The 21,546-nt window shown below is 47.0% G+C and overlaps 1 protein-coding gene and 1 long non-coding RNA gene across 2 annotated transcripts in view; one reads left to right on the top strand and one right to left on the bottom strand.

The window, feature by feature from the left end:
• Positions 1-21,546, top strand: part of HUNK (hormonally up-regulated Neu-associated kinase) — a 99,718-nt gene that overhangs the window by 43,987 nt on the left and 34,185 nt on the right. The window contains 2 exon segments of the mRNA XM_021678051.2: positions 8,270-8,325; positions 13,349-13,484. Of these exon segments, the coding sequence (XP_021533726.2) occupies positions 8,270-8,325; positions 13,349-13,484 (192 nt within the window).
• On the bottom strand, positions 18,479-19,234 carry LOC110570036. The gene is made up of 3 exons (XR_002479703.1): positions 19,221-19,234; positions 18,697-18,729; positions 18,479-18,531 (listed from the first exon to the last, which is right to left on the bottom strand). It is a non-coding gene; the product is annotated as an uncharacterized LOC110570036 (long non-coding RNA).

Raw genomic sequence — 21,546 nt, 5'->3', positions numbered from 1 at the left:
TGCTCACCCAGCACGATGCCAAAACCTGATGATTTGCCTATTGTCGATGGAACGTTGACTCTTAACATCGATCAGTGAAAAGTGTGATTATACCGAGAGGCTAATTTGAGATTCATCTGTTCATTCAAAATAACAAAGTCCAATCAAACTGTACAGACAAAACATCACAGGGTAACACAATACCGCCCTCCCTAAGCAGGAAGAGACAAGCCTTGGGGCCCCACGGGACCAGGACGGGGAGACACATGATCAAAGGGAGTGCGAGCCTGTATTTGGACGGACGTCCGCGCCACCGCTCCCAAGGCCATGACCTTACTCATTCATCAATATTGGGAAAGGGCCTTCTGTGCTCAAGAGGAATGCAGCGGACGAGAAGGGGTGCTTCTTTGTTCTCTTGGGCCTGACAAGAAGCACTGGTAGGGTCTTAAGTTCTTTTAACTCTTAGGTTTTCTTGGAGAGGGGAGGGAGGAGAAGGCGGATGAGAAGGGGTAACTTCTGCTCACATCCAGGAACTGTTTGGGATCCCAGGGCCTTCTGCTGAGAGAGAGCACCTATCTGGAGGTGCCGGTGATATATATCAAAGGTTTTGTGTTTCAGCTGGGTTTAGAAAATACGATTGGAAATATGAGATTTCACAAAGCTCTAACGTAGCAGCTTTGTGGAGTGGGGTATCCAGCAGTCAGCGGTGTTGATTCTGAAGCCAGACCTCCCGCACCCACGTGCTGGTTCTGCCACTTAAAAGTTGCATCAGGCAAATCACTCAGGCTTTCGTGCCTCCCTACACAATAGGGATAATGGATTATCCACTTCACGCGGTTGTTGTGAAGATTGAATGAGTCGATTCGTGTGAAGTGTCAAAACTGAGACAGTAAGTACTGAGCACGTGTTTGCTCTCATTAGTTCTGAGCCCACCTCATTCATTCTGTGCCTGGGAAACCAAAGCTTGCGTTCTGTGTGCTCAAGGCCTCACGGATGTCCTGGGCTTATACTCATCCCGCTCATCCTTCAGGTCCTCGCTCTAAGCTCACCTCCTCCAGGCGGCTCTCCAGGCTAGGCCCCCCTGGTCATAGACTCACACTGCATTTCTGCTTTGCTTTCCAAACACTTTTCGAACGAGAACTGACTTTGTTTGATATCTGTTTTCTGCACAGGCCACAAGCGAGCTCAGCATCGAGCCTGGTAGGCACACAGCAAGACTTTGTTGAATGCATGAAGGGGAAGTTGAATGAGCACAGCTAGTGTTAGAGTTGGCCCTTGGATGGAAGCATTCTGGTAGCCAGCTCCGTGTTCGTTCTGGAATATTCCATTATGTCCCTGGAATTTCGGGGGAGTTTCTTCTTTGACTTAGTACCAATTTGTTTATTTTTCAGGTCACAATCTGTAGAGTGGCATCTTTTTAGTGACTGAACAGCTCTTTCATTTTATAAACAGTTCATTTCTGGAGCACTGTAGGAACTCAATAAAAGGTTTCATTTGGAATATATGAATCAGGTACATGCTTAACAAATTATTCTTCTGTTTTTTCAAAATGCCCATATTGTAAGTAAATCAGTGATTAAAAAATCATTTGCTTTTCATACAGTGCTTTTAGAGATAAACCTAACCCCCCCAAAAAACCCTCTTGTTTCCTGCAAAATGCTGATGGCCTTGGGGAGTTATGTGCTTTTCTTGGATGCTTTATTCTTAGCTTATTGCTAAAATCCATCTCCACAGGCCCAAATTTCTCCTCCAGACCTAATCCTGTCTGAGTTTGCTCTGGACACCCCCTGGGCTCCTGCTTCCTGATCTTTCATTTGAGGGCTGATGGCCCCCAGTGCTGTTTGCTTATCACCTGATTAATGACCCGTTCAAGCCTTTTCTGGGCTCTGCAATGCACTTGTCTTAGCACCTTTATTATCCTCGGCTCCAGCCTCTCACCTCATCTCTGCTAGCGGTTGGTTAGCCTCCTGGTTAGCCTCCGAGCGGCCACCAAATGCTTGGGCACATTTTCCCACTTCCTCCTGCTCAGGGCCTGCCAGCCGGCTACTCTTGGGATGCCGTTTTTCGCACCAGAATCAGGCGCTCGATGTTTAAATGACTTGCCCAGGGCCACAGGCTGGTCAGTTAGAGAGCCTGTCTGTCCTTGTCCCCAGCTGCTGGGTCTTGCCCTGAGACTGTGCTCAGTGCCTCTGCTCCGGGTCTTCCTGGCTCCTCCGTGGCTCACACCGCCTGCTTTCCGCGGCCTTGAACCCCGGCTGCGCCTTGCGCTCAGTTCTTCACTCTCATCTTCCGTCTCCACCTGAGGGGCATGCACTCTGGCCAGGTCCCTTCGTCTAGGCCTGAGGCTTGTTAGGGGCCCGACCTTTCCTTCACTCCCATCCCAGTGTTCACATGCACACTCACACACACACACATACACATGCGTGCACGCACACACACATGTGCACATGTGCAGCCCCACCCCACCCATACACACACATGCGCACACACGCATGCACGCGCCGCCCACCCACGCACACGCATGCATGCACGCACACACATGCAAGCACACACTCTTGCATACATGCATGCACACACAGGTACGCACACACGCACATGCACACTCACGCTCTACGCTTCCCCAGTACTGCTCCCGGCTGCAGTTGTTTTGAAGGCGCCCAGCAGCTGCTTCCCCTCCCCTCACCCCCTGAGCACCAGGACCCCGTATGTTTGTTATGGCAGCGGGGTCCTCCCTGACACACACCCCTCTGGGAGGGCTGTGACTGGAGTTCTTGGTGGCTAGCCTCCAAACCTTAGAGATTCCATATTCAAGAAACGCAAGGAGAGTGTGGGTGAATGAGTAGGTGCGGGGGGGCGGAGGGGTGTGCTTGGTAGCCTGTGGGTGAACCTTTAATTGTTAGTCCTGTTGGAGCTTGTTCTTTTGAAATAAACTAGAACAAAGGGCTGGTGCTTAGGGCTTTCCCCCTTGGGTCCTCTCAGTCTCTGGAGAAACACCCACCAACCTCGCCCAGTCTCCCCCTTCCCCAAGCACAATACACCCGGGTAACCAAGGTCAGGTCTGCAGAGCGCTGTGAAGAGAGACCCTTGGGCATTTCTCCCAGAACTGCCCAGTTTCCAGAGAAGACTCTGTGCCTGAACCTTGGGAGGCCTTTTCTGGGCTGGCTCCCTCCTTTGTTCCCAAGACACATGGTAATTTCCTTTAGTAAATTCCCAAGACACATGCACCTCCCCCCCACCCACCCCAGCATTGGCCAGGTAACCCGATCCTCTGGTGCCCCCTTATGTTAGGGCACGCCCTGTCCCCTTTCTTGCTTGTCCTGACTCCTCTTTGAAGCTCCTTTGGCCAAGGAAAAAGCTGTTTCCCCCCATCCAGGGGCCTTTTTCTTCCCTTCCCTTTTTTTCCTGTGTTACAAGTTTACTCTGAACTTCCAGTCTGCCTGCCACAAGGAGAAACTCCTCACACTGCAGGACCGTGGGAAGAGCCTCCTACTTCTCTCTCCCCTCTATAAAGTGATTAATCAGATCCAGGAGCATTACTGTGAAATTGAGCATTGCCTCCATCAAGTGCGAACCAGTCAGCTGTCCAGAACCTTCCTTCCCCTATGTCAAATCTGACACTTAACAGAGCCAAATATTTTGTTCTTGGTGGTGAAACTAGTGTAAGTACAATGCTTTTCACATGGACCACGGGGAGGTTTTCTGGATAACAGAGGCCTACCAGTATTTTCTTGATACGCTCACACTAAAACCTTATGAATAGATTCATCCCTCTTTTATTATTCAGAGAGGTGTCTCTCAGTTCTGTGGTCTCTTGGGAATATTTTGTGGCCTCTTTGGTCATTGTCGATTAGCTGGGCAGAGGCTCTGAGTGGCCCACTTTGCTGAATGGGACTCATAATTAATTTCAGGGGTAAGATTGCTCCCTTGGCAGTGAACATCCTGGGTGAGGCCACTTGATTGTAGCCATAACATTCCTAGGACTGATCTCCTAGGAAGGGGAAAAAATCCCAAAAGCTACTTTTAAAGAATTAATAAACTTTATTTTTTACAGCCGTTTTAGGGGTTACAGAAAAATGTGCTGAAACTGTCGAGTTCCCACATGCCTTCCCATCCCCCCTTCCACATTGTTTTCCCTGTTAATATCTTGTTAATAGCGCAGGACATTTGTTAGGATTGATGAACCGAAACTGATAGATCATTAGTAACTAAGGTCCACAGTTTACATTAGGGCTCGCTCCAGTGGTGTATAGTTCTGTGGGTTTTGACAAATGCATGATGTCACGATCATAAAGAATAATTTCACCACCTATATAAAAAAAATATGCTCCACCTATTCAACCTCCTCCTCCTCCCTCAGGCTGTCAGGGATCTTGTTACTGTCTCCAGAGTTCTGTCTTTTCCAGAGGATCTATGGTTGGAATTACACAGTGTGTAGCCTTTTCAGATCGGCTTCTTTCACTTAGAAACATGCATTTGGGGCACCTGGGTGGCTCAGTCGGTTAAGCGTCTGCCTTCGGCTCAGGTCATGATCCCAGGGTCCTGGGATCGAGTCCCGCATGGGGCTCCCTGCTCAGCGGGGAGCCTGCTTCTCCCTCTCCCACTCCCCCTGCTTGTGTTCCCTCTCTTGCTGTGTCTCTCACTGTCAAATAAATAAATAAAATCTTTTTTAAAAAAAGAAAAGAAACATGCATTTGGCTTCCTCCTTGGCTTTTCATGACTTTATAGCTCATTTCTTCTCATTGCTGAAGAACATTCCATTGTCTGGGTGGACCACCATTGGTTTATCCATTCACCTACTGGACAGGTTGGTTGCTTCCAAGTTTTGGCAATTATGAATAAAGCTGCTAGGAACATTTATGTCCACACATTTTTGACTCTTTTGAGCAAATACCTAGGCAAAAAGGACTTCTAAAAATATGATTTTAAAGCCTTTCTTCCTAACGAGTCAGAAGGAAAATGTTGTCCCCCTCCTTCTAGATATCTTTCGAAAGACAAGGCAGGAGGTAGAACTAGATGAAGCCAAAAGCAGTCGAATGTTCCTTTAATTTGGGTGGATTAGGTTCACTCATCTCCTGGACAGAGACTAATGGCGCTCACCTTTAACTAGTCATGGAATCTTTAGGCAGTTAGATTGGTTATTGCTGAAATCTTTTAGACACATTGACAGAAGGGTCATACAGGGGCAAACAACCGGTGAACAGGTTTGTTCTGAGCATTTGCTTCGGGGGCTGGAGTAGGTTACTATGGGATGCGGTGGGTAAAAATGAAAACCGATTTCATTTTTTTCATTTTGCCTAATAATTACATTTTATACTTCCTCCCCTGGTTTTATGACATTTTCCCGATTTCCCAAAAGTGGGCATTTTTTTTTTCTTTTGCATTTTTTCTTATTTTTAGTCTCCCATTTATATCATTCTTCTAATCATTGTGGTTGTTCTCTAGGCTTTTATGGTCCCAGAATTATCCAGCTTAGCTTTATAATTCTTGGCAATTGCTTTCTTATACCTCACCTCTTTAAATTGTTTTTCTCCATAGTGTATGTTCTGAACCAAATTTCTCCTTCAGTGCCTTAGTGTGGCTTCCATTCTTTCCAGGGAAGGAGGTTTAATTTCGCTAGAAACAAACTGTGGCCTTCCTTTAGATTTAAATAGCACTGCTGCTTTATAATCAGTTTTCACAGGGTAACAGTTTGGGCTATTGCTGGCCCACTGTTTTGTGTGCGCATGCAGGTTTTTTGGAATTACCGTATATGCTTGAATATAAGGTCAGATTAGAGCATGTCCTGGTTCTCCTCCGAAAAGAGGAAGTGTCTCACCTGGACTCACTTAGGACTCAGGGAGCTCGAGAAACCTCCCAAGGAAATGGATAGAAGGGGAGGCCAGGGCGTTTTACATGGCTTTAATAATAACTTCTAGCGATATGACCTCACCATTGTGAGGGCTTGGGAGACAACTCTAAAAACAATTCACTGAGTGGTTAATTTATATAGAGATTTTAAATGGGCACTTATTATTTACATGGCTTGTGATAAGATTACCAGCAAGAGATTTAAAAAGTGCTTTGTGACAAACATCCAGTCAACTTTAAGATCATGCTACTCTGGTAATACGGCACGAAGACTGTCAGCCTCGTCCTGGCTGTGACAAGTTTTAGTGACACTGTTTCATGAACTATGAAGGTGTGGGAATAATATTTCTAAAGTTAATGTTGTGGCATGTGCTCTTAAACACGACAGTGCAGCTTTGTAGATAGTCGTTTGATCATTCCATTGCATTTTAAAAATTTATATACTTTTGTTTTCCCAAAAGCCTTTACTGAGGGACAGAGTCTTCCCATTGGAAAAATGAGGGGAAGATTATTGTATATTTGGGGTCATCCTGCATTTGGACATACATGATACCCTTTAAAGGCTGATATAGTTTATAATAGTCTGTGTATTGTTTCAGCTGGATCCAAGTGAAAGGATCCAATTCTTCCTCCTACCTCCCAGTTGGTGGGTGCATGTGAATTGGGGGATATCCATATTCCCTAGCTGCAAGTTTCAACTCAGACCTCCATGCTCATCCAAGTGTCCAGCCCTAACACTACCAGCCGCCTTCCAATTTTGAAAGATATTGGACGCTTTTTAAAAGAGCTCACCTTTTTCTGCACTTGACTTCTTCCTATCTTGAAATGCTTCCCAATGCTTCCCTTCCTTGTTCCTGGGACAGCAGTGTCCCCGACTTCCCTCCTCTCCCCCACATTCTCTCCCTGGGCAATCTCATGTCCTCTCCAGGCTCAGCTTCCCCTCCCCGCCGTACTGAGGTTGAAAATTGGTAGTTTGCAGGCCGTGTCTTGCCAGCAAGGTTGGCCCATGCAGCGGTGGTTGTTAACTGTTTTGAAATGTGAATTTGTTGCCAGCATCTAAAAATTGGGATAAAATCCAGATTTCTAGTTCCTCTTGGAGAAGAGGATGAGCTGGTACGGCTGGGACCGAGCTGTGAGCATCTGTCCCCGTGAAATGGGACACTGCTCTCCGTTTACTAAAAGCCCTAGCAACTGCTCCCTTTTGTCTCACGACTTTGATGTAGTGTTGTTTGCTTATCATGATTTCACTATTCTATTCTCTTCAGTAGAGATATGAGGAAAAAGGATTTCTTTTGCCTGTGCCTCTGTTCAAAAGTGGGAAAAATAAAAAAACTGGACCAAAAATGCCGTGTGTTTCAAAACCATGGAAGGGAACATGGTGTGTGTGTGTGTTTGTAAGAGAAGAATGTTCTTGTAGATCTAATACTCAAGGTGTGTCTGAGTTGACAGCTTAAAGATGCTTATTCTGTAATCATCAACTTAGATGGTTTTGATGACCAAATGTATACTTTTGCCCACGTTTTTTCCTTCTGAAATCCAGAACGATCTCTTTGGTAATGTAGATTCATTTGTATTTACTGAGTACCTGGGATGTGCAAAGGTCCTGGGGGTGCAGTGGTAAGCAGAGCCGCCATGTTTCCTGCTGCCATGTTTCCTGCCAGCTAGGAGCTTACAGTCGGCTCGCACGGATCCTACAGGCACCCCACATTCAGCATGAACCTGAGTGCAATTCTCCCTTCCACTCTTCAAGTCCCCTCAGTGTCAATGATCAGAGTCACCCACAGATTGATTAACAATCTTCATTCCATCTGCAAACTTAATTCCTTTTGGGTATATAACATTAACATTCACTCGGTTGTAATACCAGGCATTAGGAGCCAACATCTTTGGAGTCCGTTTTTCTGCCCACCATGATATCTGCTTGCTTAAATGGATGATCACCTGCCAATTTGTGGATGACACTTGGGCTCCATGCATGGAGTTTGAAGGACTGATAAATTATGTTAGCTTTCAATTTTTTTTTTTTTTTTTTTGGCTGCTTCCCCCGGCTGGTGTTGCTCACCAGCTCACAAACACGTGGCCACATTTGTATTTCCCTACCTGTTTGGGCAGCGCCTGTCTTGAATGATTCTTCCATTCTCTCCCAACCTTGTTTATTTAAATTCCAAGTTTCAGCTTTGATCCCACTCCTTCCGGAAACTTCTCATGATGTATTCTGCCCTCAGTGCTCTCTGTTTTTCTGAAATCCTTTGGCTTTTTCAGTCTGCAGCAATTAATTGTATCATATTTATAAATACTTACTTATCGATTGTGGAGTTTTGGCAGGAAGCTTTTGGGCTGGTTCAAAGTAGCTCTCAAACAGTTCGTTTGCCTTCAGAAGCAAAATGTCATTCCACGATTTCAAATGCCTATCTGAAATATTCTGTGGTTTTGTTTATTTCAGGGACTTGAAGATAGAAAATTTGCTACTAGATGAAGACAATAACATCAAGCTGATTGGTATGACTTTTTTTTTTTTTAAGCAAGATTATCCTTTAAGTGTTGTGTTGTCAATTCTCAGTTATTTATTGCTGGATTATTGACTTTGAAAATTATTCATGGTCTGTTTCTAATCCCAGACAATACTCTAGGCCACCTCCTTTTACTTCCAATATTTAATAATGGTTTTGAAAATGAAAATTAATTTTAATAATAAACATAATTAGGAAGGTAGAAATACTGTAAAGTGACCATAAAATTAATTTCACAGCTACAAATAAGTATTGGTTGGTTACGTGTTCTGTGGATTATTTAAACTTCAGCTTTGCATAAACTCAAGTGGATCCTAATTTTTATAGGGGTTATTTTTATTTTGGTTAACCATAAAACTTCTTAAAAATAGTGGAAAATAGTTTAGTTCAGAAGTCCTACTCTTAGCTTAGCCATGGCTTAATTCCCTTTCCATGAATATCAGAGCGCTGAAGTCAAAGGGAACCCAGCTAACCTTCCGTTTTTATTATAATCTTTATCGAAGCCCCATTGTATAATTGTGCAGAGAGAAATCCCCACAGAGGGATAATTTAGAAGGAAGGTAATCAGAAGGAAGTTCCAGGATAGAGTGAGTCATAATTGGTTCATAATTCAGGGTCCATAAGCGAGTTCACTCCATGACTCATTTTCTAGAAGAATTCCTTTTTGTTTGCCTGTATGATTGCTCTTGGCAAAAGTCTCATGGCATCATTTTTACACCCAGATGTGAGCATCATCATTGGTTCCTCTCTTTTCTTTCTTTTTCCCATCTCAGGTGCAAGTAATTTTTTCCATCTCAATGGCTTGAAAAGGCTTTATATTAGGAGAAAAGAGAGGGATCAGTAGAACGTTGTGAATTTAACTCTCCTACCCGAGAAGGAAATTTTGTTTGGCAACTACTAAAAACCATCTCCAGACTCTCTGAAACATGTCATTCAAATAACCAGTTAGATTCCCTCGCTCCCAAAACCGGACTCCTTGGCTGGCTGATTAAGCACCGCCAACAGGTGTTAATGAACGAACATACCGATCCTTAGAAAACTACTAACAAGAGGAAACCTTTTTTTTTTTTAATTTCCCTCAAAAGATTTTAAAGATCAGATGCTTTAAAATGGACAATTCAAAGAATTTTCTTTTTATCCTGTCGTTTCACTGTCGTGTTTCGGTTGTCCCGAGGGCCAAATACAGAGGCATAAAACAAGACAGACGTTGAAATGCCTGTAGGATGTCTTACTGGTCCTGGTTTCCGGGATCTGTATCATTAAACAAAGGCCCGTCCTGGTGGGGGGCGAGGAATGGAGGAAAGAAGATTGTTGAGATTCTCTGGCAGGCTGACCTGTAACTTGTCTTCAGAAAACGTGGAGGTGACAGAGACAGGGTTGCCCTCATGGCAACAGATTGTAAGAAAACAGGCCACGTGAAGGCCGGTTGTCCATTATAGTAAAAGTTCAAATAATTCAATTATTTGAATTAATTCCCCCGTGCACCATCCAGACTGAGGCTGAAGCAGGTCACCAGGGCGTGGTTTCCGTCTCCTAACCTGGTGCTGCTCCTATTGCCCCTTTCCTTCCCTCTTGCCTCCCTTCCCCTTGGGCCTTGCTCTCTCTTTCTTCCCAGGCTATAGCCCTAGACAATCATGTATGACACTAGAAATGTACTGTGGAATGAACAGTGTTGAAAAGCACAGCTCTTTGTATTGGTTAGAAGTGTGCTCAGAAGATTCTGGAAGAACCAATCTCTGTAAACAGTGGATTCGTTTCTAAGTAGCTCACAGATTGGCCACCTGACAATCCCTCTTAGAGAGGACCTGTGCCAATAAAAGGAGGACATGCTCTCCATACGTGAGAGCCCACGGTTCCCCTTGAGGAGAGCAGGATGGTGGCTCTTTGGATTCACATGCCTCAGAGTCTCCTCCGCTCAACATGGCGGCCACTGGATCGGCACCCAAGCCTGGGACACCAAGTGGGTTCTGTCAGAAATGAGGTATCAGAGACCACAGTTTCCAAGACTGCTGGCAAGGAGGCTCTGATCATTGGATTTCCCGTTATTTGAACTTTTTATGTGGCTCCCAGTTCCCTCATGACCAGCATAATCCAAAAGGCCTACCTCACACCTGAAATCCAAAGAGACATTATAGTACCAGAGAGGACAACTGGGAATTGCCTTGTGTTTACCAATATCCGATTTTCCCCATTTTTTCCAGTGGGTCAATCACGAAGCTAGTGGTAGGTGCTGGACGGAGGGAAGACCCAGGGTCTTGTGTGTTTTCTTGCCCCTGGGTCGGGCCATTTGGATCCAATGTTTCTATGACTGTCTTTTTGCAACTTGAAAGCTCTTTGAACCTTTTCTTCAAAGGAATTACCTAGTTATTTTTCAAAGATGGATTATAGCTATTTCCATTTCCTCCTATAATAGTTTTCCTTCTTTGGAATAATTTGATTTAAGTAAATTTACTTAAGCCCGGTCCGCCATGTTTCAAATAAACTAGAGCTAACTGGGAATAAGATCTGATTTAATCAAGATTTTTTTTTTCCCCCTTTCAGAAAAAGCGGTCTGATATTTGATCGTTCAGAACAGTTTTGTACTTCAGTTTCCCACAGCAGCGTTCCCTGGGGCATTTTGTGAGATTCATTTTGCGGCTCTCTGAGGATAGTGGGCTTCTCTATTTACCAGATCTAATTGGGGCAGACTTCTCTCTAATTTCACCGTTCTAATTATAGGCACGTGTGTAACATTTTAATAATTACCCTTATGGGTGTGAAAAGGACCGGTTATTTCTCTACAATATATTTTAAATGAAACCCTTCTGGTGAAGTCAACATTAAGTCATTTAAAATGCAGATCTTCTCTCCTTCCTCACCAGATCAGCTGCTAATTTAACTTCTTGAAACTGTGCTTGAGACAAGGCAAGGCACTGTGTTCTCCAGCTTGCCTGGAAGCAGGGAGGGGCGGGGTGGGGGGGGTGGTGGTGGCAGGATAGAGGGTGGGGGGGTGACCTGGTCTCTTATGTCGCCCTGCCCTCTTGGTGTCCAGCAGTTCTTAACAGACCCCAGTCCAGGAGTGGAGGGAGTGACCTGAAGGAGGCAGTCCTTTGCTGTGAATGGCACCCTGCTGAGATTAGACACAGAGTCTTTTTTTAATGTCAGAAATCTAGAGAGAACTTTATGGGACTCCTAGGAGATCGGGCCTCTAAAGTGACTGCGAAACTTCCCTTAAAATGCTGCCCCCCAAACAATGTAATCTTTATTCCATGGTGCTCTTTACGCATTTGTTGTTTTATTAAAATTCCTTTAGGATGATTTGCAGACCCAACATACTTAAGCAACCATCCAATTTCAAGCACGCTATGATTTTTCCTCTTACAAAAATATTCGCCCTCCCCCTTTTTTCCTGTGTCAGCGATACTACAGGGGTCCGAGAGGTCTGAGAACAGGGGCCCTCAGATCCTTTGGCACAGAGATCTCCTCTCAAGATGGGAAGCCGGGGGCCCCGTGGCTCCTGTAGGGGCCTTCTTGGGCAGGTTATGTGGGACCTACTGGTGTGGACTGGGAGGGAGGGGTGTAGGCTGGGGAGGAAACAGGGGCTGGGTCGGGGGGAAGAGTAGGGAGCAAAAGGAAGTTACGAGAAAAAAAACATGGAATCATAAAAAAACAAAAGCAAAGGAAGAGTTACATGTGTCCACATGCAGCATCCCCTGGTGGTTGCCAATCCCTAGGGTAGGTTCTGGTTCTCCATCTCCAAGCCCAGAGCCTTGAAGAGTTTTTGGAGCTCTCTCTTGGGGAGGGGGCTCTGTTTGGGAAAGCTCCTTCATGACACAGTCTCAGCCAGCGACTGTGGGGAGAATTTCTAGTGGTGCATCTTGACCCGTGGTGTGAGTCACTCGATGGACTTAGAGTCACTTCACGTCCCATCCTGTGTTTCTCTGTTCCCGAGCTTTCCTGAGCGGTTATAGCAGTCAGGCGCTTGCAAGTGGAGGCACATTAGTCAAGGAGAAAACACAGTAATGAAAGCAGGTATAAATCCTACCGTTGAGAAAGGACAAGGGTTTTGTTCAAGACATGGAGCCAGTCTCTGGCCACTGAGCCCTGTGGGCAGAGTCTCCTGTTCGGGGGACGAGAACCATAATACGTTGAAGTTCAAAGGAGAAGCAATGATCTGAATTCTGGGGATCAGCAAAGATATCAGATGGGGACAGAATGCTGACAACTCTGATTACCTGTCAGTTGCAGTATCCTGAGGATCAAAAAAGTAAACACGAAAGAAAAGGTGTACTGGACCCAGCGAGCTTTGGATGCATCGGGCTCTTCTTTGCTTTTCCCATTTGCCTCCATCATCCAAGAACAAGGCAATGCTAGGAGGTCGCTTAGTCCAGTTCTCATTGCTGTCTTCCTGACGTTAGAGTTCCAGCCAACATTCAGCATTGTCTAAATGGTCGGGGGTATAGTTTTCCCTCTTCCAATCCCCACACATCGCTACATGCACCGGGAGCATTTTTAAAAGACTTGCATGAAATTAAAACACTGAGCCGGAAAATGTCAAGTCTACATGGGGGGATCGCATGTCACCCGGGGTGACGCTGACCCTAGCCAGAGGAAACGGATCTTCCATCAGCGTTTCCCCACGTGACCTCTTGGAAGCCAGATTGCTGACTCCGAGGCCTCTGCTCGTTCTCTCTTCCTGCCTTTAGTCCTAGAAAGCGAAGCCTCTCTTTTTCCTGGATGACTCATTTGCAAGGTTTGATGAAAATATGTTTTGGTTCAACATACTTTTAGCTCTAGCTGGATTTTACAGTGAGGCCTGATATAAAATGTTTCCAGGCTCGAGACCCCGTATCCAGAGGTTATGGTCTGCAGCTGCTTGGTGCTCCTTTGGGATGCTAAATGATTTGTCAGCCCGAGAGAATGTTTCCTTTCCTGCTGCCCTCTGGTTGTTAGTTTTTTGGTTTTTTTTTTTTTCCTTCTTCTGTTTCACAGTTTTCTAATTTGGAGCTGGTTTTGTCTTCCCCTGTTTGCAGACTTTGGTTTGAGCAACTGCGCGGGGATCCTGGGCCACTCCGACCCGTTCAGCACACAGTGTGGCAGCCCAGCCTACGCCGCACCTGAACTTCTCGCCAGGAAGAAATATGGCCCCAAAATTGATGTCTGGTCCATGTGAGTGATGGAGCTTATAAAAGGGAACTGTCGTGTCCGCTCTCCCTTTCTTATGAAATAACCTTTGAGTATTTGATGACAAGGGTGTTGTATTACCAGCTCTGGGATAGATATCCGGCGATTCTTTGGAGCCCGGCTTTCCACCTCTGTTCCTTCTGGTCGGTTCTCCACAGACCACCAGAGAGGCTTTTGCCAAAATTCCTTCCGTTGCTGGGGAGACAAGAAAACAAAGTCCTGAGCTCACGGAACTCACATTCTGGTTTCACGAGTCACTCCTGTGATTCCCCTGCTTAAAACTGTCCTGCAGCTTTCCTTTGGTTCCAGAAGAAAGCCGCATGCGTCTCCTACCCCACCCTCCGCTCTCGATTCCTCAGGCACGTTGGCCTCTGTTTCATCTTTCCCACCTCTGGGCTTTGCACCTGCTCTTTCCTGGGTCTGGAATGCCATTTCCTGGCTCTTCAGGTGGCCTGTCCACTCCCACATTCCAGTTTTAATCCAGTGCCCCCCCTGCAGAATGCATCGCTGAGTTCCCTGTCAGAAAGGCCCCCACGATTCTGTCTCCTCACCCTTGCAAATCCCTCGCTAGCACCCATGGCGGCCTGACATTTTATGGCTTGTGAATCCATTTAGTGTGTGTCTCCCTAGTCGGGAAGGATGCTGCAGGAGGATGGGGACCTTATGGGTCTGCTTCGCCAGGGTCCCGCACAGGGTGGGCCACCAGGGGCAAACTCAGTCACCACTGAAGGGATGAGTCGGGGGTCGCTGCAGTGTTCCTGAGTCCGGATCCCCACGGTCCCCACGCTGAGTGAGCCCCTCAGCATCAGGTGTGAATGGGACGGGGAGCCGTGCAGGGTCCTGGATTCTGGGGTAGGGACCGAGTTCCTCACCGAGGGGAAGTGGGCTGCAGACAGAGAGTGGGCTCCTGATCAAGATGGAATTTGGCGATGAGGACAGCTCATTTGAGCCCAGAATGTGTTGATTCGGTACATTTCTGGAATTGCCCTGCTTCTCTCCCTTCTTGCTACACATCCCTCATCCAGACTGGAGAAAAGCTAACATTTGCCGCATGCTTGGTGTATGGCATGCACCATGGCACTTAATTTTCACGGTAACCCAGTGAAACTGTTACTCTCTGGTATCCCCATTTTATGGGAGAAGAAACCTATTGCAAGAGACATTAAGAAAATTTCTTAAGGTCATGGGGCTACTAAGTGGTGGAGCTGGGGTTTGAACCAGGCAAACTCCAGGGTCTCAAGATAAAGGACTGAATCCTGAGCCTGGCTCCATTGCCTCATGGGAAGCCATTCTCCACATCCGTTCTCTAGCGGGCTCCATGTTGTTTCCTATCCCTTGCATGTGCTGTTCCCTCACCCAGGGATTCTTGTCCCTGCTCCTGTACACCTTCTCTTTCCCTCTTCTTTTCTGGGATTCCACTTCCCCTGGGCAGCCCTCCCTGCCTCCTACAGGCTGACTTGGAGCCTCTGGTGTCTCATCTGTTTCCTGCGCTCCGCTCCACGGGCTCTCACCCCATGGTCACGGCTCCCCTGCCCGAAGCCCTGCTCTGCAGGCTGATGGGGCAGGACAGCAGGCACAGAGCCGGGGCTAGAGAAAGGAGGGAGGGGAGGGAGGGACAGAAGCCACAGGGTCAGGGGCTACCGTTGGCAGAGGAAGCAAACAGAGCCAGGGAACCCCGAGGGAGGGTCTAGAAGGGAAAGGAGCTCAGGAGGTTCCAGTGGGAGGTGAGGGGAACTGGAGCCCAGCATGAGATGCTGAGGACAAGAGAATTCCTGGGCACAGCTGGTCACAGGTTAGTGGGGAGTCAGCTTCCGTTCCTGGGGAGGGCTGGGTGCTCTGTGTTAATTATCCCCTTTGATCCGCAGGACAGCCAGTGAGGCTCTCTCGTGCCCATTTTACAGAGTAAGTGGTGGAGATGCACTTTGCACTCACGGCTCTTCAGCCAGAAGCCTGAGCTCCCAGTGACTTTCCTGACCCCTCAAGAGGAGGTGTGGTTAGGCCTACAGCTGGAGTGCTTATGGCCCCCAGGGGGAGGGTGCTGGGGGGCCGCCAGAGTGGGTAGGAGTGGTAGCAGGAAGCCCCGGCAGAGGAAGCCTTCTCCTCGAGGTTCCCTGGGTCGTTTGGCCAGCATTGCTGATTCACAGGCTCTTTATTCTGGGCCCAGAGGGCCTCAGAATCCTTCTTAACACAGCCATCAGAAAGCACTGCCAATGGATCAGAGTCGATACTTGAGGTGAAATCCATTCTTGGTCCTTTTCAATGCTTAAGAATTCTCACACATGTCTGGCACATGTAAATACTTACTGAGGGATGAATATAAATGTTAGAGTCTATAATCACCTTCTCTCCTTAACAGTTAGGGAACTCACTTATGCTAAATGGAGAGCTATACAAGGGACCACTTGTGCACCAAAAAAAAAAAAAAATAATAATAATAATAAATAAATAAATAAAAAGGCTATGGAGCATAGAGAGCCTGAAAAGCCAAGAGGTTCAGAAGCGTGATTTAGCTGGTGGGGTGGGAGGCGTAATGACCATGGGGAAAAGAAGCCGGCAGCTGGAGAGCAGGCCTTGCTCTCTCGGGGACCGAAGGATAAGTGTCATCACGAGTTGTCATGGTGACAAGGCTCAGCCTATGAAGGGGGACCTTTCCACTCCCAGGCAGCTCCTCACCGTCTAGAAGTGTTGGTAGAAGGGAGGAGCCTTGTGGATTGTCAGAGCCCCAGGGGAGGTCCTGGGCACGTTTCACCTGCGAGGGACCTCTCTCTCGACCCCTCGTGCTGACTGTAAGATGGGAAGAAATCATTTCTCCTGTCTGGGGAAATCCAAGGGGAAATGGAAAGCACCAGCTGCAAAAGGCAGCACCGTCTGAGGGTCAGGTGTAAGCTCACACTTTGTCCCTGGCCCTCCTGTCAAGTCCCTGGACTTGGGAAAGAAATCCACAGTTAGGGACCCCAGGTGCTCTATTTCTCAGTTTGGGGGACCCCATGATTCAGATAAAGGGGCCTGGTCTCCTGCCAGCTGTTGTGTCCCCACGCATCAGCCAGGAGTGGCTCCACTCGGAAGGTGGGTTTAGAGGAGGGAAGGTGGAGGGGAGCTGCGGGAGGGATGAGGGTGACCCAGAACCCTCGCTTCCCTCCTCCACCCCGGCTTCTGCCACCGCTGGGCCCTCTGGAGCTGCTGGATGTTTCTTCGCTCACCTCCCACTTAGTTGCCTTTTTTCCCCCCCAAGAAGGTGATACGCAGCTTCCGGTCTTCTGAAAAGCTCTCGTCAGGCCTCATTCTTAGTCCTGGTGCCAGAGAGTAATGTATGGGAAAGTCTTTGACAAATAGTAACACAGCATACACACCTTGGTCTTTTCAGTTGATTGTGGCATCGCTCTGGAGGCTGATGGGGGATCTCTAGGTAGACCAGAAACTCCGTGTGCTAGTGCCCCGTGGTGGGGAGTTGTAGTGGAGATTCTCACCCTGTTTAGCCATGAAGGACCCTGTTTTATTCTAATAAATGAAGTTTCCCTGGAGCAAGATTGATTAGCTGACCCTGGAACATTCTCTAGCGGATGAGGCCACAGGACCCATGCCTAATTCACAGGGATGGCATCAATTAGGCCCCTTTTAAAAGCTGCTATTGATAAAGCTTAAAAAGCAAAAAGAGGCCATGTGAGGAACAGATAGCTTACCAGCAATTTGTTCATTCGGCAGATATGTGTTGAGCCAGGCACTGTGCCGAATTCTGAGTGCACAGCAGGGAGTAAAATAGCCAAGCAGCCTTGGTCGGTCCTTGCTCCCGCAAAGATCGTTATTAATGCTCACGTACCTCGGACTGAGTGACAAGCAGTGTTCCAGGGGCTTTGCAAGTATTAACTCATCTTGTCTGCCTAACAACCCTTCAAGGGAGTGCTCTGTGATCCCACTTTACAGATAAGGAAACTGAGGCCCGAAGAGTCTTGGGCCCTCACCCAAGTGGCACTGATAGGGGGTATAGAGCCAGGATTTGACCAAGCTGGCTTGACTCTAGAGTTTGTCTTAAATCGTCACTCTTCACTGCTTCTACTTCTACTGTGTTGTGCTTCCTCTCCTGGGGTTTCCATTCTAGTGGGGCAGACGGTTTTTAAACACGCTGTAAGCTGGGTGTGGGAACGGCTACGGAGAAAATGGGTGGGATGCAGTGAACGAGGATGGGGGTGGTGGCCTCCAGAGGAGGAAATCTCAAAGCCAAATCCTTAGGATGAGTAGAACTGAACTCTGGGGAGAGGGAGGTGTCAGGAAGGAAGGCCTGAGACACAGGGAACAGGATGTGGCAAAGCCAGGGTGGGGGTGGGGTGGGGTGGGGAGGTGTGGGAAGGGATTTGGGTTTCACCCTAAAGGTTATAAGAAGCCACTGGAAAATTATAAGCAGGTGGGTAACAACATGTTATGGATTGAATTGGGTTCTCCTCCCGAATGATATGCCAGAGTCCTAACCTCCAGTGTCTCAGAATGTGATGTTATTTGGAGAGAAGGTCTTTACAGGGGTAACCCAGTGCAAATGACGCCATAAAATCCAGTATGACAGATGTCTTTATAAAGGGGGGAAATTGGGACACAGAGAGACACAGGGAGGACGCCGTGTGGGGCTGAAGGCAGAGCTCATGGTGCTGCATCTCCGAGGTAAGGAACACCAGATTGCCAGAAACCACCAGCAGCTCTAGGAGCAGCATGGAACAGGTTCTCCCTCCCAGCCCTCAGGAAGAACCAACCCTGCCGACTCTCTCGGCTTGGACTTCGAGCCTCCAGAACTGTGAGAAAATCAATTTCTGTTGTTTAAGCTCTGGAATCTCGGGAAAGGCCAGAAGTAAACTGATGAGTATAAACTCTCCACTCCAGATCCCAAGAGCCATTCTCCTTCCCAGGAAGTCAAGTTCACTAACAGACGAATAAAGTAGACTAACGGAATTCTTGGTCATCGCTTACCCAACGGAGCGTAAGCCTCCATCAGCCACCCAGTCACTATGGTTCGATGTAAATCCAAATTCTCAAGCATTGCTGCTACCTGTAGGTAAGAAGTTACTGGCTGTATGAAAACCAGAAACAAAGAAAGCCACAAAATATGCAGAATTTCGTTCACGCCATGGTGGAAGAGTCCCCCGGGAGTAAGAGAGGGCGAGCCCTAGTGCATAAACACTTTTCGAGAAGCGTCTGCGTCATGTTTACTAACCTTTCAGTGGGCAAAGCAGGCTGCATGGCCAACCTGGAATCAAGGGGAGAGAAAGAAATTTCCACCCTGTGATGGGGGGGAGCGGTAAGGAATGTGTGGGCTTTGGGTTTTTGTTTTGTTTTGTCTTGCAATCGAACACACTTACCTACTGCTATGGACTGAATTGAAGCCCCCCAAAATCCATACGTTGAAGCCCCCCCAAAATCCATACGTTGAAGCCCTAATTCCCCAGTGTGACGTAATTGGAAGTGGTGCCTTTGTGAGGTCATGAGGGTGGAGTGCCCATAATGGGATAAGGGTCCTTCTAAGGAGAGAGATTCCAGAGAGCTTGCTTGCTCTCCGACGGTGAGGACAAAGCCCGAAGGTGACTGCAAACCAGGAAGAGAGCTCACCACAGCCCGGCCATGTTGGCACCCTGCTCTCAGACTCGGGCTCCAGAACCGTGAGAAAACGTCTGTTGGCTGAGCCACCCCATCTGTGGTATTCTGTCATGGTGGCCTGAGCCGACTAAGACGCCTACTTACCTACGCGTGTTACCTGTAAATAATTCCGACGTGTCGGGAGGCATAGCTGCAGAGCTGGGTCATTTCAAGAAGCCATCAGAGGAGAGCTTAATCTCCTTCTGAGGCATAAAGTGGAGTTTGCCAGGTGGAGGAGAGGAGAGGAAGATTTCCAGGCAGAGGGAACAGCATATGCAGAGTCTTGAACGTATGAAAACCTGATTACTATCATTCTCGATCCTGGAGAAAATGAAAAACTTCAGAACCTTCTTTAAGAGATTAATTTTCCAGCGCTTTGGGGTGTTGTGTCTGAGGTACTGGTCTGGTTTCTGTTTGGTGCCCACGACTTTGCTGGCAGAATTGGAAATGGAAAACCCAAAGAGAATTTAATTTAAAAGGCCGTTTAAGAAAGAGAGCGAAAATGGAACCAATTTTCTTTCAGGGTCAGACACTGGTATTATAAAACATCCCTTTTTATCGTTCTGAAACAACAGAATGAAGAATTCACTTCTCAAATCAAAAGGAAACTTCTGCCTCCGGAGGTTTGGACCTTGAGGGATGGATGGGGCCTTTCTCCAAGACTTCTGGGACTGACTTGGGAAGAAAACCAGCTTGTCACTCACGGAAACCTTTGGAAGGAGAGCTCTTTCCACGAATGGGGCCCCCAGGGCCCTCCTCCTCTAGTGAATCAGGCATTAACAATGTCAGTAGGAAATGATGTATGCTGTCTTGGGGCTTTTCCACTATTTTCAGTGGTCTTCATTTTCATATACGAGTATCTTTCAAATCATTCGCGTCTTACCTTTAATCGAGATGACTGGAATATGTCCATCTCCAGTGAACTTTGAGATATCAGACATGAAACCAAAAATGTTCATTCCGTAGTAGTGAACCGTTTTTATGGTTAACTGACTTTTCCTAAGAGTGGAATATATGCTGATTAAAAAAACCAAACAAACACTAATGCAGATGTACTTCTTACAGAATAAAAATTAACTTTATTTTCAGAATATTACTGTGCTCTTTTGAGAACTTTGGTGAATCTCTAAGAGTAAGGAAAACAGAAATTGAGAGTCCTATCCCCAAAACATTGGAAATGCTATATCGTTTCAACCAAAGCTGCTCTTTGCTCTCCTGGGAGTACCTGGGGTGGGTGAAGCATTTATGTGAAGACCTGGTGCCTGGTGGAGGGTCGTGTACAACACACCCAGACCACCGTCCCAGTCTCACTGAATCTCTTTTCACTTAGTGGGAAAAAATCTCTCCCCAGTGCTGTCCCTTCGGGTAGACAAGTTGGCTGAGGCAAGCCATCTTGTTTGCAGCCCTGCTCAGGCATTTAGACCTTAGACTCTGTTTTGTAAAAATACTACCAGATACCACCAGCTACTGCAGTGGTCAAATGGGGAAGAATAGCATTTTCTCTCCATTTATACCCCCTCAAAATGGCAGGAGAAGGAGGTGGAAACAGGAGACCTATGATTTCTTTTGGGTAGCTTAGGGCTTTTGACTTTTAACAGAGAAATTTCCTTTAGCTTCTGAGATTTTTCAGTTATAAAATCTCAGACTTTTTTTTTTTTTTGTAGCTAGCCTGTGCATTTAAAAATAGAAGAGGGGAAGGAGGAAGGGAAAAGGAAGAAAAAGTCTTAAAATCCACAAGAAGGTAATTTCTTGTGGAACACAGTCCATTTTAAGGAGTGGTCATGAAGTTTGAGATTTTCCAAATGGACAGATCTGTTCCCACTCTACTTTCGAGACTTTATTTATTTTTTAAGATTTTATGTATTTATTTGATACACAGAGAGAGAGAGAGAGAAAGAGAGAGGGCGAGCACAAGCAGGGAGAGCAGCAGGCAGAGGGAGAGGGAAAAGCAGACTCCCTGCTGAGCAAGGAGCCCGACTTGGGACTCGATCCCAGGACCCTGGGTTCATGACCTGAGCCGAAGGCAGATGCTCAATAACTGATTGGGCCACCCAGGCGCCCCTCCTTTCAAGACTTTAAATCAGAACTTGTAGTGAAAGTTGGTGCTGAAAGATGGAAAGATGTTGCTTTTAGGCAGAGAGTTATTTTTAATTTTTTGGAGGCAGTTCCTTTCTTGAAGAATCATGCAGAAGCCAGGTGTGTCAGCTGGAGGTTCTCTCAGCTTCACTCTGTTATAAACTGGGCAGTTCCTGAGGATGCTGCTCACCAGCTCTTTGGGAACAGTAGCCAGACACCCCCAGGGACCAGCCCAGCTCTGTCCCTTACTTTGTCCCTGTGTCCTGCTAAAGGTGCTGCCTGACTTCTCCAGGACGGTCCGGCCCTCTGTTTTTCCTCTCTTGGATGATGGGTGACACTCCAGCTTTTCCTCCAG

This window comes from Neomonachus schauinslandi, chromosome 1, assembly GCF_002201575.2.
Source record: "Neomonachus schauinslandi chromosome 1, ASM220157v2, whole genome shotgun sequence".
Taxonomy (NCBI): Eukaryota; Metazoa; Chordata; class Mammalia; order Carnivora; family Phocidae; genus Neomonachus; species Neomonachus schauinslandi.
Note: the sequence above shows the minus strand (reverse complement) of the source record. Positions and strands in the feature narration are given on the sequence as shown.